General features: G+C 43.8%; 3 protein-coding genes across 9 annotated transcripts in view; 2 read left to right on the plus strand and 1 right to left on the minus strand.

Moving 5' to 3' along the window:
• Window positions 1-4,433, plus strand: part of LOC135342789 (probable inactive glycosyltransferase 25 family member 3) — a 73,422-nt gene extending 68,989 nt beyond the window's left edge. Inside the window, exons 7-9 of the mRNA XM_064539652.1 lie at window positions 3,397-3,528; window positions 3,779-3,906; window positions 4,217-4,433. Coding sequence (XP_064395722.1) covers window positions 3,397-3,459 — 63 coding nt within the window. The 3' untranslated portion in view covers window positions 3,460-3,528; window positions 3,779-3,906; window positions 4,217-4,433. The remainder of the gene's footprint in view (window positions 1-3,396; window positions 3,529-3,778; window positions 3,907-4,216) is intronic.
• Window positions 1-17,531, minus strand: part of LOC135342577 (serine/threonine-protein phosphatase 6 regulatory ankyrin repeat subunit B-like) — a 171,395-nt gene that overhangs the window by 90,940 nt on the left and 62,924 nt on the right. The window contains exons 19-23 of the mRNA XM_064539325.1: window positions 10,521-10,619; window positions 8,538-8,636; window positions 7,708-7,806; window positions 7,540-7,638; window positions 6,448-6,546 (exon numbers count right to left, since the gene is read on the minus strand). Coding sequence (XP_064395395.1) covers window positions 6,448-6,546; window positions 7,540-7,638; window positions 7,708-7,806; window positions 8,538-8,636; window positions 10,521-10,619 — 495 coding nt within the window. The remainder of the gene's footprint in view (window positions 1-6,447; window positions 6,547-7,539; window positions 7,639-7,707; window positions 7,807-8,537; window positions 8,637-10,520; window positions 10,620-17,531) is intronic.
• LOC135342713 (procollagen galactosyltransferase 1-like) overlaps window positions 1-17,531 on the plus strand; it is a 108,125-nt gene that overhangs the window by 33,085 nt on the left and 57,509 nt on the right. For 2 of the 7 annotated variants that reach the window (XM_064539543.1, XM_064539544.1), the window contains exons 2-5: window positions 15,347-15,414; window positions 15,548-15,786; window positions 16,080-16,281; window positions 16,459-16,625. Coding sequence is in view for 3 of the 7 variants with exons in the window: in XM_064539538.1 (XP_064395608.1) it covers window positions 13,687-13,693; window positions 13,871-14,037 (174 nt within the window). In the remaining 4 variants the exon portion in view is untranslated. Of the gene's footprint in view, window positions 1-13,401; window positions 13,694-13,870; window positions 14,038-14,867; window positions 14,943-15,346; window positions 15,415-15,547; window positions 15,787-16,079; window positions 16,282-16,458; window positions 16,626-17,531 lie in introns of those variants that run through there. The other 5 variants (XM_064539548.1, XM_064539539.1, XM_064539540.1 and 2 more) reach the window with 4 other exon arrangements.

Genomic DNA, 17,531 nt, shown 5'->3' on the forward strand with positions numbered 1-17,531 from the left:
ATTGTCTCCCCCCACACAGTGGACCACCCCCCTATACTGCATTAGTGTGCGTATTGTCTCCCCCCACACAGTGGACCACCCCCCTATACTGCATTAGTGTGTGTATTGTCTCCCCCCACACAGTGGACCACCCCCCTATACTGCATTAGTGTGTGTGTTGTCTCCCCCCACACCGTGGACCACCCCCCTATACTGCATTAGTGTGCGTGTTGTCTCCCCCCACACGGTGGACCACCCCCTATACTGCATTAGTGTGTGTGTTGTCTCCCCCCACACGGTGGACCACCCCCCTATACTGCATTAGTGTGCGTGTTGTCTCCCCCCACACGGTGGACCACCCCCCTATACTGCATTAGTGTGTGTGTTGTCTCCCCCCACACGGTGGACCACCCCCCTATACTGCATTAGTGTGCGTGTTGTCTCCCCCCACACAGTGGACCACCCCCCCTATACTGCATTAGTGTGCGTATTGTCTCCCCCCACACAGTGGACCACCCCCCTGTACTGCATTAGTGTGCGTGTTGTCTCCCCCCACACAGTGGACCACCCCCCTATACTGCATTAGTGTGCGTATTGTCTCCCCCCACACAGTGGACCACCCCCCTATACTGCATTAGTGTGTGTATTGTCTCCCCCCACACAGTGGACCACCCCCCTATACTGCATTAGTGTGTGTATTGTCTCCCCCCACACAGTGGACCACCCCCCTATACTGCATTAGTGTGTGTGTTGTCTCCCCCCACACAGTGGACCACCCCCCTATACTGCATTAGTGTGTGTGTTGTCTCCCCCCACACAGTGGACCACCCCCCTATACTGCATTAGTGTGTGTATTGTCTCCCCCCACACAGTGGACCACCCCCCTATACTGCATTAGTGTGTGTATTGTCTCCCCCCACACAGTGGACCACCCCCCTATACTGCATTAGTGTGTGTATTGTCTCCCCCCACACAGTGGACCACCCCCCTATACTGCATTAGTGTGTGTGTTGTCTCCCCCCACACAGTGGACCACCCCCCTATACTGCATTAGTGTGTGTATTGTCTCCCCCCACACAGTGGACCACCCCCCTATACTGCATTAGTGTGTGTATTGTCTCCCCCCACACAGTGGACCACCCCCCTATACTGCATTAGTGTGCGTGTTGTCTCCCCCCACACGGTGGACCACCCCCTATACTGCATTAGTGTGTGTGTTGTCTCCCCCCACACAGTGGACCACCCCCCTATACTGCATTAGTGTGCGTGTTGTCTCCCCCCACACAGTGGACCACCCCCCTATACTGCATTAGTGTGCGTGTTGTCTCCCCCCACACGGTGGACCACCCCCCTATACTGCATTAGTGTGTGTGTTGTCTCCCCCCACACGGTGGACCACCCCCCTATACTGCATTAGTGTGCGTGTTGTCTCCCCCCACACAGTGGACCACCCCCCTATACTGCATTAGTGTGCGTGTTGTCTCCCCCCACACAGTAGACCACCCCCCCTATACTGCACTAGTGTGTGTATTGTCTCCCCCCACACAGTGGACCACCCCCCTATACTGCATTAGTGTGCGTGTTGTCTCCCCCCACACAGTGGACCACCCCCCTATACTGCATTAGTGTGCGTGTTGTCTCCCCCCACACAGTGGACCACCCCCCTATACTGCATTAGTGTGCGTGTTGTCTCCCCCCACACAGTGGACCACCCCCCTATACTGCATTAGTGTGCGTGTTGTCTCCCCCCACACAGTGGACCACCCCCTATACTGCATTAGTGTGCGTGTTGTCTCCCCCCACACAGTGGACCACCCCCCTATACTGCATTAGTGTGCGTGTTGTCTCCCCCCACACAGTGGACCACCCCCCTATACTGCATTAGTGTGCGTGTTGTCTCCCCCCACACAGTGGACCACCCCCTATACTGCATTAGTGTGTGTGTTGTCTCCCCCCACACAGTGGACCACCCCCCTATACTGCACTAGTGTGTGTGGTCTCCCCCCACACAGTAGACCACCCCCCTATACTGCATTAGTGTGCGTGTTGTCTCCCCCCACACAGTGGACCACCCCCTATACTGCATTAGTGTGTGTGTTGTCTCCCCCCACACAGTAGACCACCCCCCTATACTGCATTAGTGTGCGTGTTGTCTCCCTCCACACAGTGGACCACCCCCCTATACTGCATTAGTGTGCGTGTTGTCTCCCTCCACACAGTGGACCACCCCCCTATACTGCATTAGTGCGCGTATTGTCTCCCCCCCACAGTGGACCACCCCCCTATACTGTACAGTCAGTACATCTCCAGACCACCCCCTGTCAAGAACAACTTGGGGTTGGACGCGGTAAGCTGTCTCTACTATTACAGTTATGTTGTATGTGTACGGAAATCATAAAAGTTCACTGATAATTTCCAAACAATATTTGGTAGGTGTTCATGATTGGGCTAGTACGGAGGCCAGAAAGAAGGAACCGGATGATTTTAAGCCTGGACAAGCTCAACTTCAACTACACCCTCTTTGATGCTGTCAATGGAAGGTGAGAGAAAATTAATAAGTATACATCGTATGGAGTAAGGTTTTAGATAGTGGCTTATCACGTCCAACCCCAAATTGTCATTGAGAGAGGGTAGTCTTGAGATGTACTGCATGGTGTAGAGTATAGGTTCACTGTGTGTGAGGGGAGACATAACTGGCTGTACAATACAGAGGGATGGGGGAGGAGACAATACACACTAATTGATACACAAGGATGTGGCGGGGAACTCATATTTAAAAGAACCTCTTTTGTTTATTTTATCTTTGGCCACTACAGACAGTTGAATCAGAGCTACCTGGACAGTATGGGTATCAAGTACCTACCTGGCTGGAAGGACCCTTGGAGAGAACGACCTATGACCTTTGGAGAGGTCGGCTGTTTCCTTAGTCTCCACACGATATGGCAGCAGGTGAGTGGGCGTTAGTGGACACTTGTTGATGTGTACAGAAAGTATTGCTACCTGTTGCATTGTGGGCACTTGTAACTGTGTGAAACCTGTCTAATGTGGTCACCCTCTATAATAGTACAGCCAGGTTAATGTGCTCCTAAGTCTCCTGTGTGCGGACACAAACATTAGCTGTTTGAGTGAACTAGACACTTTCATGAACTGCTTTAACTGCCAATGAGGCGGTGGTTGAAGAATAATAAACTACTTGTCTTCGAAGGCGACAAAAAACACTGTTTTCTAATCGATCCAATCGTTGCTTTGTAGAATCCCCATAATGTTAAAGTCATTATGGTAAAAAGTTGATTGCGTGTCCGTTATGTCAACGCACGGATGAATGCTCTACTGAGCATCTTGTTATAATAGCCACTGTTGGTCTGTCCAAGGGTGACCAGTATAGACACGTCTTACTGTACCTCTCTTGCCCCCCAGATGATGACGGAGGGTCTGGATCAAATCCTGATTCTGGAGGATGATGTCGTGTTTGAGCCCTAGCTACTTCCGACATGACCTAACTAGAGTGCTGGAAGAGTCCAATCGGATCACACCAAACTGGGACCTCATGTGAGAGCTCTGGAGATATACAGTCTATTATTATACGCAATGTCCGTATCTCGTTAGTCCAATCTTTGCTTACAAGTAGTTCAGTGCAACACCATAAATAAGGCACACCTTATAATCAGCTGACAGTAGTCTAGAAGTAAGAAAATTGCTGTCTAATTTCCTTGAACTATAACCATGCTAGTTTGGATTGTCCAACTTACAACAAATTAACGCTAGATTGTTGTATATAGAGATGCATTTCATGATACAGGGGATCAGTGGGTCTTCTTCACTGGGCCTGTGACCGTGGCAACCTGAACAGTGAAACTACTTGTGAAGTGAAGAGGGGAGCAGATGTTAATATTGAGGACACAGACAATCAGACACCTCTTCATTATGGTGAGAGATGGAGTATTCCTTTACAGAGGGTGCTTGTGTGTTAATACATGTTGAAGCTAGCTGTCTGTTTGTAGATCTTTGTTTGAGTCCAATGCTCCCTCTACTGAATAGTGAGGGAAGTCAGTTTGGCTGTGTATCTATGGTAACCTTGGAGATCTTTTTGTATTTGCATTAATGATAGTGATCGAGGAAACATATTATACCCTATAGCTGTAGAAGTTGAGCTGGTTATTAGATTTATTTGCGGTAATAATTATTGTCTTTTTTTGAATTCCTTATAATTATATTCGTGATTGTATTTCCTCTACAGCTGTGTCATGTGATCATCATGCTGTCATCTCTTATCTACTACAAGTGGGATTCCTATCTCAAGATGTGATTGAGAATCAAGCACCTATATAATTATATAGCCTCGATTCCAGGCCGCACCTTTAGACAAACAATTCAATCTAGTTTCAGGTTATTAATTTTGCACATTTCCCATTATTGACCAATTAACTTTCAAGTTTTACATGATCAGAATGTAACTTGGTCAAATACATGAGAAACCGTATATAGAAAAAAAAATTAATTATAAGACAAAATGATGTAGTGTATAAATTTGCAATCAACGTATCTATCAGAGGCTAGCTGCCATGGTAACAGTACAGTTAATAAGGTACAGAGTCAGTGTAGTAGTTCACACACTTGAGTGTGTCCATTCCTACTAGCCACATCATAGGCAGTACGTCCGTTCTGTATAGTGGGTATGTGAGCAGTTAGTGATGAAGGGAAATAAGGAATTTATCACAAAACCACTGGATTTAATGTTGCCATGGTGATATACAGTATCATAATTATATACAATCATGCAGCGTGACTCACATTAGTTTTGATTTTAACGTCAGCTTTGGCCTCCAACAACATTCTAACAACTCCACAACGACCATTCAGACTGGCCATGTGCAATGCTGTGGCTCCGTTCTGTGTACAGATCCAAATAATTACTAACAGACAAAATAATAGTAAATCTCACCTTCGCTTGAATGTCAACTTGAGCCTCTGCAGCAATTAATAATTCCACTGCCCTCACATGACCATTCTGAGCAGCTGCAAACAACGCAGTGGCTCCATCCTGTACAGAGTCAAGATAGTGTGAGCAGGTGAACCATTATTCAGAGGAGTGCGAGGGTCAAAAGGTCATTTATTAAAATACCGGCTATAGATGTAAAAGTGAGTTCACCCTCGCGCCCCTGAGTTTATACATCACCAATTAATACAACAGAAATCAGCTGATCCAGACAAACTAACTTGAGAGGACTTAATTGCAACCTTTGACCTTTTATTTGAAACCAGAAACTTAACCTTCTGTGACTAGGGTATGCATTTTGATGTACTGGTGTTTGTTGCGTGGATAGATCTAGATAATAAGCTTTTCAAGCAGGCAAATAAACGATTAAACAGAAGCGTTAGCTGCTATATGCAGCAAATTAAGGTCAAGAACCCAGAACAAAAATATTAATTTTCATAATCCCCTTAAGAAAGCGACGCTATTCCTCTTCTGACCATCACTCACCACAGACCCACTCATTATACAATATCACATGACTATCTACACTAATGTCAGGGGATACACTAGCCTCGATCCCAGGCCGCACTTCCTCTGAGAGACAGATACCGGCTAACACAGGATAACAACGTGTATGCTCAGTAAAACAATGATGTCACATATCGTAAGCGCAAAATGTTCCCAGGCACTTATATTTCGTGGAATGGCCTCTAAAACCATTTCGTTGCACAATGTTTGTGCTTATCGGAAGACACGCCTTTAATTTTAATCTTTGTTATAGCAGATAATTCTAACAATTTTCGTCCACTTAATTTTTGTGTAGGATTGCTAACCCACGAAATCCGCGCGCTATACGGTATAGAAAGTTTGATTGAAGGTTTCTAGCCCATCAGATAGCATTCGGATAGCTACCCTTAGCCTGCTATGTTAACAAAAGACTCATAACTAGCAACAGTGTGGATGACAATCGTCTGAACGGAGTGAAGGCTGACAATAGCCTATATGGACAGGCCACGCCAATCTAATACTAACTTCGATGAAAGTCTACTATACTACTGCTACTGAAAGAAAATAGCTGTACAACAAGCCTATAGCTCTGTCTCTAGCTAGCTAGCTATATATAGCTCTGTGTATGACTTTCAATAAGAATTTGTATTCTTTGTCAGGATATTTTCACTGATAAAATAGGAATTTTACACGAAAAATATCCATGCGCAAGCAGTCAGTAGCAGGCCTTATTTTATAGAAGCTGAGGTTCAGTGACGGAAACAGTTAGATCTAGGTCTAAACTATACTACCCTTGATTCTTTGTCAAAGTTATTACATTGTAAAAGAGAGATCACGAGATGCGTGTCGTACCTCGGTACACCAACTACCAGTGCTCTCTACACAAACATGACTAGCTCTGGTGTGTAATGGACCAGGTCAACAGAACATGGGGAGGCTCTGTGGCTAGTGGCCTCTGAGATGTGTGTACAGCTACTTACACTCACCTCTTTGGGTACATCAACATTGACCCCAGCATCGATTAGAAGCTCCATACATTTCTGGTGACCATGGAAACTGGCTGTCCAAAGAGGAGTCTCTCCCTCCTGTACATAAGAGGAAAACAATGTAAACAGCATGTTGTGGGAAATGTGTACAACAAAACTAACAACAGTCAAGATATAGTACAGATCCACTCATTACACAATATCACTCATACAATATCACATGACTATCTACACTAATGTCAGGGCAGAGGAGGTACGACATTGTTTTTTAATTGAATATTCCATTGTGATGACGTTTACGGGTTCAGCGACGGATCTATGCCTAAACTATACTACCCTTGAGCCTTAGTCACAGAATAACAGAGTTATTGTGGGGAACACACTACATTGAAAACCGAATAAATGAAAGCACCGCAGGTGGAGGTGCCAAAGCTACATAACATAAAGCTACTAATAGCTAGCTTTTATACACACATTGATTATAATTTATATCATGATGAACATTTTTAATTTTGCTGCATGCAATCGCAGGGAAACTCAAATAGTGGGTAATGATCGACCATGATTGTTGTTAAAAACGATCGATACCAAAAGTTCAAGTCTAAAATTAATGGCTGCCATCAGTAGAGCCTTGTAGCTCTCTTCTCACGCTTGCAGCTACAAATAGCTAGTGTTCTAGTGCAGAGCTAACTACTATAAGTAGAGTAGTAACACTCGGTAAACAAGCTTTGCTATGTGCTCTTCTGGAAAAGCTGTAATGGCATTCCAAATAAGCAAAACTAAAGCATAACTCGAGAACGAAGCTTTATTTTGCAGCTGAAATAGTCTACACACACACACACACACACACACACACACACACACACACACACACACACACACACACACTACCGTATACCTCGCTTGCGCATGCGCACCGAGCCTTAATTAAAGAAAGATAACGAGATGCGTGTCGTACCTCGGTACACCAACTACCAGTGCTCTCTACACAAACATGACTAGCTCTGGTGTCTAATGGACCAGGTCAACAGAACATGAGGAGGCTCTGTGGCTAGTGGCCTCTGAGATGTGTGTACAGCTACTTACACTCACCTCTTCGGGTACATCAACATTGGCCCCAGCATCGATTAGGAGCTCCATACATTTCTGGTGACCATGGAAACTGGCTGTCCAAAGAGGGGTCTCTCCCAACTGTACATAGGAGGAAAACAATGTAAACAGCATATGTTGTAGGAAATGTGTTTTTACAACAAAACCAACCTTGGTCTGAGTGTTGACTGTAGCCTTGGCTGCTAAGAGGACCCTCACTATCTCATCATGTCCATTCATACTGGCTATAAACAGAGCTGTCTGGTTGTTCTGTTATAGACCATAAACCATATAATTATATATCACAGCAACTGGACCAGCTAATTGTACACTCTCCACTACTCAGTCCACTCATACACAAAGGTAGCCTCGTTCCCAGGCCAATTCTTTTGTATGGAATGGAAGGGAGGAAAATGCGGCCTGGTGTCTACTGATAGTGCACATGCGCTTAGTTATGCTGTAAAATATGGGGAATCCCCTTCTTTTCCCCCTATCTACCATGCTGTGCTTCTATTGTGTTGATCAAGAAGGCTTGCACACTAGTCTGAAGCCAGAAGAGGCTCTCGCCTACTTCACGACAGTCGTATGGTCGGAATGTCTGAGCTTGGAAGAACTGGCTATAGCAAGTCTTTGTGCATGCTTCCTATGGTACTTCTAACTGCTGCTTGAGAAGACAACTATACGACCATCGTAGAACTAGAGACTACTGGCCTCAGACTAAGTGTACCAGCTTTCTTGGACAACGCAATAGAGGGCATAAGCCATAGCTTCAGTATGGAAGTACGTATTACGGAACATATTCCTAGTAAACGGACTAGTTTGCAAAAGTTTTACATTAGTGCACGATTACCATGCGCACTAACACCCAAGCAATGGACACCACGCCTTTTCCCCCTTCGAAAAAAGCGGCCTAGGAACGAGGCTAACACAGAGGTGACAGTACACACACTCAACCATGGAATCAGCAGAGTACACAAACACCACCATGCAGCGTGACTCACATTAGTCTTGTTGTGAACGTCAGCCTTGGCCTCCAACAACATTCTAACAACTCCAAAGTGACCCTCCTGACTGGCCATGTACAATGCTGTGCCTCCATCCTGTACAGAGTCAAGATAGTACAGATCCACTCATTACACAATATCACTCATACAATATCACATGACTATCTACACTAATGTCAGGGCAGAGGAGGTACGACACTTATTTAATTGAATCTTCATTTGTGATGACGTTTGTTTAGCTGGTAGTTAAGGTTACGGTATACTGTTCCACCCACGCTCAAATCTGCGTGGGTGTTCAATGTAGTTCAGCTAGTAAAATGGCTCTCATCTGGCAATGGTTACTCTGCGTTAATTCCAGGCACCAGGAAACCCCTCCTTACCGTATACTCTGCTGTTTCTTATTATACGAATAAAGGGGCAGAGTGACTCGAAGAGTTTTTCCCAAGAGAGTAAGTTACAACAAAGTTACGGCCATTTTTCTAGCTGTTTTTGTAGGCTAATATAGCGACTGTAGAGTAGTAACAAGGATATATTTTTTGCTGTAAGGTCTCTATGAACAAGATCTCTCTGAGTCGCCCTCCAGTAAGTCTTCAGGCATCGAATACTGGTCAGAAAGACAACCTAGAAGCTATGCAGTCAACAAAATTTGACGACAAAATACTCAGTTTTTCCAGCTGACCTCAGACCACTTCATTGGATTACAAGACATATAAACTCTGAGTTATTATTGTAGCTAGCATTGTTCCATGTTCTCTTTCCATTGATAATCGTTGCAAATTACAAAAATAACGTTGTGATGAGAAATAAATATCTTATGAATCATTCATGAGCAATTAGTATACTATAACCTTAACCGCGACCTTGTCACGACAAACTCTATAGGCCTGTAGAACGCTTGTAACTAGCTGTTTAGCTAGCTCTGTACGTTGCTCAAGGTCTCTATGGCTAGCTATAGTGTTTCTCCAGCTGAAGTCCTGGTTAGAACTTGTCCAGATGTATATGAAAGGTGCAGTGCTCTCAACATTTGTAGCAAGCATATCTCCTAACTGAATAGGGTTCACTGGGGTTCAGCGACGGAAACAGTTAGATCTATGTCTAAACTATACTACCCTTGAGCCTTAGTCACAGAATAACATAGTTATTGTAGGGAACACACTACACTGAAAACCAATGTAAAAAAGATTGGAATGCAATTAAAAGAGAGATCACGATGCTGTTGTTACTGGCTACATGCATACAGAGTTGTCTGGTTGTCCTGTGTTATATAGACCATAAACCATAATTATAATTATGTATAACAGCAACTGGAGGGTTAGTGTAAAAGCTGGAATGCAGATATGGAACAGAACATGTAGCTGGCTGTAATCATCACATGACACCTGTTATTGGAAAGAGGATCAACAACTTACACACACTGTTGCACAGTGGTAGATATTGAGATAACAGTTTCATTGTTGAGAGTATAAATGTGGAATTTGCTGACTCCACAACCCAATGTGTGTGGAAATGGCAAAAGGCTTGGTCAGTGTGTCTCTTCAACACACACAAATCGTTTAAAGTTTCACCGAGGGTCAAAACTTTGCAGGCATGCAGATAGAAGAAAGGTATAGCTTTGGAGTGTCCTGTATAGCTATAGACTTCACACTCCACCTTACTTTGGGCACAACATAATTACTTCGCTAAGTCTATAGACACGTATAATTATGTGTATTTGTAATGTTCAATGTTGCTACTATAATTATACTCAGTCTACTTTTTTACATAATAGTCTTCTAAAATTAGCTTTGTGTCTATAAAAGGATTCTGTAGCACTTTTTACAAGTATTTAAGTCATACTACACTAAAAAAATACAGAGCACCATCAGCAGCTCTCTTTTTAGCCATTCCATATTCCGTTCCATTCCGCATTCCAGCTTTTACACTAACCCGCAACTGGACCAGCTAATCCACTACTCAATCCACTACTCTAGTAAATCTCACCTTATTTTGAATGTCAACTCCAGCCTTGGCAGCAATCAATAATTCCACTGCCCTCACATGACCATTCTGAGCAGCTACCCACAACGCTGTGGTTCCAGTCTGTACAGAATCAAGATAGTACAGATCCACTCATTACACAATATCACTCATACAATATCACATGACTATCTACACTAATATCAGGGTACGACATGTGTGCCTCGATTAGGCTAATTGCCTCTGCAATACCGTTGAGCGTGGGTGGATAATCGAGGCGTGGTTACACCCACGCTCAACGGTATTGCAGAAGCAATTAGCCTAATTGAGGCACGCTAGTCGTACCTCCTCTGATGTCAGGGCAGAGGAGGTACGACATTGTTTTTTAATTGAATATTCCATTGTGATGACGTTTACAGGTTCAGTGACGGAAACAGTTAGATCTAGGTCTAAACTATACTACCCTTGAGCCTTAGTCAAAGTTATTGTGCATTACATTGGAATGCAATTAAAAGAGAGATCACGAGATGCGTGTCGTACCTCGGTACACCAACTACCAGTGCTCTCTACACAAACATGACTAGCTCTGGTGTCTAATGGACCAGGTCAACAGAACATGGGGAGGCTCTGTGGCTAGTGGCCTCTGAGATGTGTGTATAGTAGCCTCGATTCCAGTTCGCATTAAAATACAGCCTGGTACCTTCAGAATATGGGTAATCGTACTACGAATGTAAAACCTTAGTACCCATAATTTAGTCCCTTTACTAAGATCCGTAATATTTTATCTCCATACTGAGTTCCGTGAAGCTGTATTTATTGCTTAGAAGGCTTGAACACTAGTTTGGAGGCTCTCATCTACATCTACGTCTACGATGGTCCTATAGCCAGGTTGTCTTCGCAAGAAGCAGTCAAGAGGCACCATACACTTCCCATAGCCTGTACAGATCCAAGCTAAGATATCCTGACCATACAGCCGTCATAGAGGTGGATGAGAACCTATTTTGGCATCAGACTAGTGTGAAAGCCTTCTGGAACAACGCAATAGAGAGCTAAGCTGATGTACATAGATAGAAAGAAAGAAAAGAGGGGATCCCCAGATTCTGGAGAATAAACTATCACATGCTCACTATCACCATGCAATAAGTACCAGGCCATACTTTAATTGGCCTGGAATCGAGGCTATGTGTATATAGCTACTTACACTCACCTCTTTGGGTACATCAACATAGGCCCCAGCATCGATTAGGAGCTCCATACATTTCTGGTGACCATAGAAACTGGCTGCCCAAAGAGGAGTCGCTCCCGACTGTACATAGGAGGAAAACAATGTAAACAGCATGTTGTGGGAAATGTATTTGTACAACAAAACCAACATTGGTCTGAGTGTTGACTGTAACCTTGGCTGCTAAGAGGACCCTCACTATCTCATCATGTCCATTCCTACTGGCCCAGTAAAGAGCAGTCCAACCATTCTGTAGAGACAATATCATCAACCAACGGACATATTGGCACTGTAGACAGTATTCCCTCACCTTGTCTGCCTGGTTGGGATCAGCCCCACACTCCAGTAGCTCCAGAACCACACCCACATCACCAGTCTTACAAGCCTCCAAAAATTCCTGGGAGAAAATACACTCTCAGTAAACACACCCAAAAGACGGAATGACACAAATTGTATGTACATGTTATATACTGTTCAAGATTCTATAGCCACCCACACAGAAGTACCAGCATACAGTCGACACTAACACTATATAAGCTGACAATGCACATTTGATACCTCCACCCACTCACTCACGTACCATCCTGGGGTGCTGTAGACACAGCTTTCTGAGTGAGACAATCACTTCGTCAACTGATGGTCTCTGTTGAGGTCGGTCATGGAGGCAGCTAACAACAAGAGGATAAAGAGCGTGTTTCTCCCCCATTTTGTCACCATGAACAGCAGTGCTTCGACGCATGAGCTCCATATTCCCATCATCCACGTGCTTGATAACCTCAGGAGTAAAGTAAGAGACTTTAGGGAAGTCACCGATAACAGTGTGAATGATGAGATGACCGAATGAGAAGATGTCCAGCTTGGTAGTGTAGATGGGCGGCTCCACATGACACTCGGGAGGCATATAGCTTGGATTTCCCGGGATATTTGTCAGAACATGAGTCAATCTCTCCAGATCAACATACCTGCAAATGAATATTAGGTTTTACATGTCTGCCTTTATTTTCCCACATGTATCGAACTCATTTAAAAAATCCTTTGTTGCAAAAAAATACGTACCTGGAGACACCCAGGTCTCCGATCTTGGCAGTGAGGTCCTCAGTGAGCAGGATGTTGGGAGCAGTGAGGTCACGATGGATGAGGGGAGGGGTCAAAGAGTGGAGATAGTGAAGGCCCTTGGATACATCATACAGGATATGGATTCTAGTGGCGATATTCATGTCTCGATGGGTTTTAAGGAATTTGGCCAAGTCGGAATGAAGCCTCTCCATTATTAGACTGATGTCGTTCTTATCGCGGCCGTAATGGACTCCAACGAAACCGACTATGTTGGGGTGATCCAGACCGCTCAGAATATGACACTCATGACGGAAATTTGTTAAAATCCTCTCCCTCTGTCCAAGGGATTCCTCTTGGAGCAATAGGTGGTGTACCTTCTTAGCAATGCAGTCTCTTCCATTCACCGTCACTCTAAAGACACAGCCATAAGCCCCTGAGCCAGCTTGGTTCTCCTCTAGACCCAATCCTTCCACCTGGACCACCAGAGCATCAAGGTCACTTCTTGCAGCCATTTTGGACTTTTGCAGAAAAAGGGGAGTATTTCTTTGTGTTCATTGGTCATATGACACATATTCCTACTGCGCATGCCCAAATAATTCGTATTCAGTAACCGCGGTGTATTTCAGAGGCTTAATGATCTTTACCAAATCAGACACATAAATACTAAATTCAAGGACTTGCATCAGAGGACTTGCATGATGTGTCTTGGACCATGGCGAATGGAGAATCTAAAGACCTTTTGGGATTGCCGGAGGAGTGACTGACAGTGACTGTGTGTACTCTGTCCTGCCCCTCTACCATTCCCACGGCCTCGCACACAGTGGAGGGCCTATGATCTACACAGGAGCCACTCTCGTCATTAGGAAAAAGTTCTCTGCCAAACACATTTTGGACCGATAGTGCAAAGTACAAATGCACTGTGAGTTGGCTAATTGACTGGGGCTGACCCACTTACATTAATGTCTTAGATAGACAGTACGTGTTGTTATGCTTTCAACTATTCTTGCCTTTGCTTTCACTACACAACTTGAGCTATGTATCATTGTGTACGGGTGACATCACTTCATTTATATCCACTTACTCCCCCACTGTGCAGATGGTGTGCACGATTGGGGAGTTGAATCGCTATGTGTTGGTCCAACCCCCTGGCTGTATCCGAACCTTAACCCCTTCGAGGAGCATGACGAGAGGTTCGTCCATGTTGCCCAGCTGAGACAGGAAGGTCTGGAGGGGGCCAGGCGTTTAGGGGCAGACTACCTCTTTGTGAGTTATCAGTGTCGCCATCTCTAGCCTCGTTCCCGGCCCATCTATTGTAACGACCTATAGTGCATCCAGCTTAGAGAGTAGATTACCACAAATTTGTGAGTAGCTGTACTTAAATGTAAATATCTTTTGATCGGAACATTTCTAAGAAATGGTGTTGATACCAATGTGTAGGTGAATGACCATGAAAACAGTAATCTTGTACAGCTAAGGTCCTAGACTTCATCACATAATTGTTCAATGGTTTAGGTATCCTGACCATCCCTTTATGGGTGTTACATTATGTTCATAGTGTTTATAATTCATGATTTACTGGTTTTCAGGTACACTTTTGGTTAGAGTAATAACTTCTGACAAATTAATAGCTTAGCTTTAAAATTTCTGTAGTAAGTTAACAGATAAATGGGCTACATTTTGATACCAAGAACATCCTATATCCCATTGTTGAGATAACACTGAAAAGCTACATAATTACTATTTTCTACTGTTTTGATGACATCAGCAGCTGCAAACCACAAACCAATGCCGCTTTATCAATCACTATAACATTTGTTGTTGTTCTATTAATCACCACAAACCCACCACCTTATGTTTCCATGGAAAAATTTTTGAGTATGTTGTAGCTTGGTCATTCACCTACACATTAATATCAGCACAATTTCTTAGAAAGGTTCCAATCAAAAGAGATTTACATTTAGCTTTGCACTGAATACATTATTTGCTGACCTATGCACTTTATTATGGTACATGTATGTACATGTAGAACAAGTTTGAATTGTCCCCTTCCCTCCACTGTAGATCTGCCTATGCACATTCTGAACACCGAGGTGTTGGGGTTCATGGTCAAACCAGAGGACTATGAGAGCCTGGACCACCCTGCCTGCACTTTAAGCTGGACAACCTTGGTAAGCCACTACTTGCCCACTAGACACTCTCTGTATCACTAAGGTTTTGCGAGCATCAAACATAATTATGCGAACTTGGCGAGGGTTTATCAATTCGCAACAATAAAATCGCAAAACCTAAGTAAATACACACTATCTTTGCCAGAATGCAATAGTTAGCAAAGGGTATGTTCATTTGTAAAGGCCAACAAAATATTCTAGTAATACGGATCCCCCTTTCTTTTTAGCTCTACTTTCTTTGCTGTACCACATAGTCACGAAATTTTCCCGCTGTACGGTATCTATTGTGTTAAATTAGATCAGTGATTACCATACTGTTGCACCCGAAGATGTCAGATTTGTCATCTTCTGTTTTGGTACAACACATGCACAACTCTCTAACTGTTTTGCTTCCATGCATACAGGCTAATGAAGGAGACTGCTGTAACCAGAGACCAGATGGATGGTGTCACTTCACTGGGAAAGCAGAATGGTAATCACACATGGTTTAGTGGGGAGGGGGAATGTGTAATCCACCGGGTCCTCTTCCGGTAAATTTAATTTTGTACTTACATAATTATAATTTCAGAAGGAATTTTGGTTGATTGATTGTATTTCCTCTACAGCTGTGTCATGTGATCATCATGCTGTCATCTCTTATCTACTGCAAGTGGCCAAAGCAAGAACAGACATTGCAGATTGTGATGGCAACCTACCTCAAGATGTGACTGAGAATCAACAACAATCTAGGTATTCAGTAACCACGGTGTATTTCAGAGGCTTAATGATCTTTACCGCATGATGTGTCTTGGACCATGGCGAATGGAGAATCTAAAGACCTACTGTATAGGCAACACAGTTCATGGTAAGTGTGAGTACCCTCCCACCCTACAATAGATACCTCCATCAGCTGGCTAAGATATCATTGTCACTACTCTCATGTGTCTGGATCTGAGAGGCGTCAGATCTTCTAAGTCACGTACCTTTCAACGACCATCTAGCTAGCTAGCTGCATATATCTGTGGATTTTATCATTTTAGTCTGTTATTATTGTGTACAGAATTGTACCTTATTATCTCAGCTACCCCACCACTAGGTACCTCACACACACACACCTTGAGTATCAGAGTGTACTAATCCCGTCCCTCTCTCTCACAGATTGTTTCGTTCTCCTACTTTCTTTGTGATTGCCGGAGGAGTGACTGACAGTGACTGTGTGTACTCTGTCCTGCCCCTCTACCATTCCCACGGCCTCGCACACAGTGGAGGGCCTATGATCTACACAGGAGCCACTCTCGTCATTAGGAAAAAGTTCTCTGCCAAACACTTTTGGACCGATAGTGCAAAGTACAACTGCACTGTGAGTTGGCTAATTGACTGGGGCTGACCCACTTACATTAATGTCTTAGATAGACAGTACGTGTTGTTATGATTTCAGCTATTCTTGCCTTTGCTTTCACTACACAACTTGAGCTATGTATCACTGTGTACGGGTGACATCACTTCATTTATATCCACTTACTCCCCCACTGTGCAGATGGTGTGCACGATTGGGGAGTTGAATCGCTACGTGTTGGCCCAACCCCCTGGCTGTATCCGAACCTTGACCCTTTCGAGGAGCATGACGAGAGGTTCGTCCATGTTGCCCTGCTGAGACAGGAAGGTCTGGAGGCGGCCAGGCGTTCAGGGGCAGACTACCTCTTTGTGAGTTATCAGTGTCGCCATCTCTAGCCTCGTTCCTGGCCCATCTATTGTAACGACCTATAGTGCATCCAGCTTAGAGAGTAGATTACCACAAATTTGTGAGTAGCTGTACTTAAATGTAAATATCTTTTGATCGGAACATTTCTAAGAAATGGTGTTGATACCAATGTGTAGGTGAATGACCATGAAAACAGTAATCTTGTACAGCTAAGGTCCTAGACTTCATCACATAATTGTTCAATGGTTTAGGTATCCTGGCCATCCCTTTATGGGTGTTACATTATGTTCATAGTGTTTATAATTCATGATTTACTGGTTTTCAGGTACACTTTTGGTTAGAGTAATAACTTCTGACAAATTAATAGCTTAGCTTTCAAATTTCTGTAGTAAGTTAACAGATAAATGGGCTACATTTTGATACCAAGAACATCCTATATCCCATTGTTGAGATAACACTGAAAGCTACATAATTACTATTTTCTACTGTTTTGATGACATCAGCAGCTGAAAACCACAAACCAATGCCCTTTATCAACCACTATAACAATTTGTTGTTGTTCTATTAATCACCACAAACCCACCACCTTATGTTTCCATGGAAACATTTTTGAGTATGTTGTAGCTTGGTCATTCACCTACACATTAGTATCAGCACAATTTCTTAGAAAGGTTCCGAGATTTACATTTAAGTACAGCTACTCACAAATTTGTGGTAATCTACTCTCTAAGCTGGATGCACTGTGCCATTATGATACAGTGAAACCTGTCTACAGTGGTCACCCTGTAAGCAGGTCACCCTCTATAATACAGCCAGGTTAATGAGGCCCAAAGTCTCCATAGCATGTGTTTGGACCTGTGTTAGCAGGCCACCTCTTTATTTCAACCACTGTTAGTCTGCCCAAGACA

This window comes from Halichondria panicea, chromosome 10, assembly GCF_963675165.1.
Source record: "Halichondria panicea chromosome 10, odHalPani1.1, whole genome shotgun sequence".
NCBI lineage: Eukaryota > Metazoa > Porifera > Demospongiae > Suberitida > Halichondriidae > Halichondria > Halichondria panicea.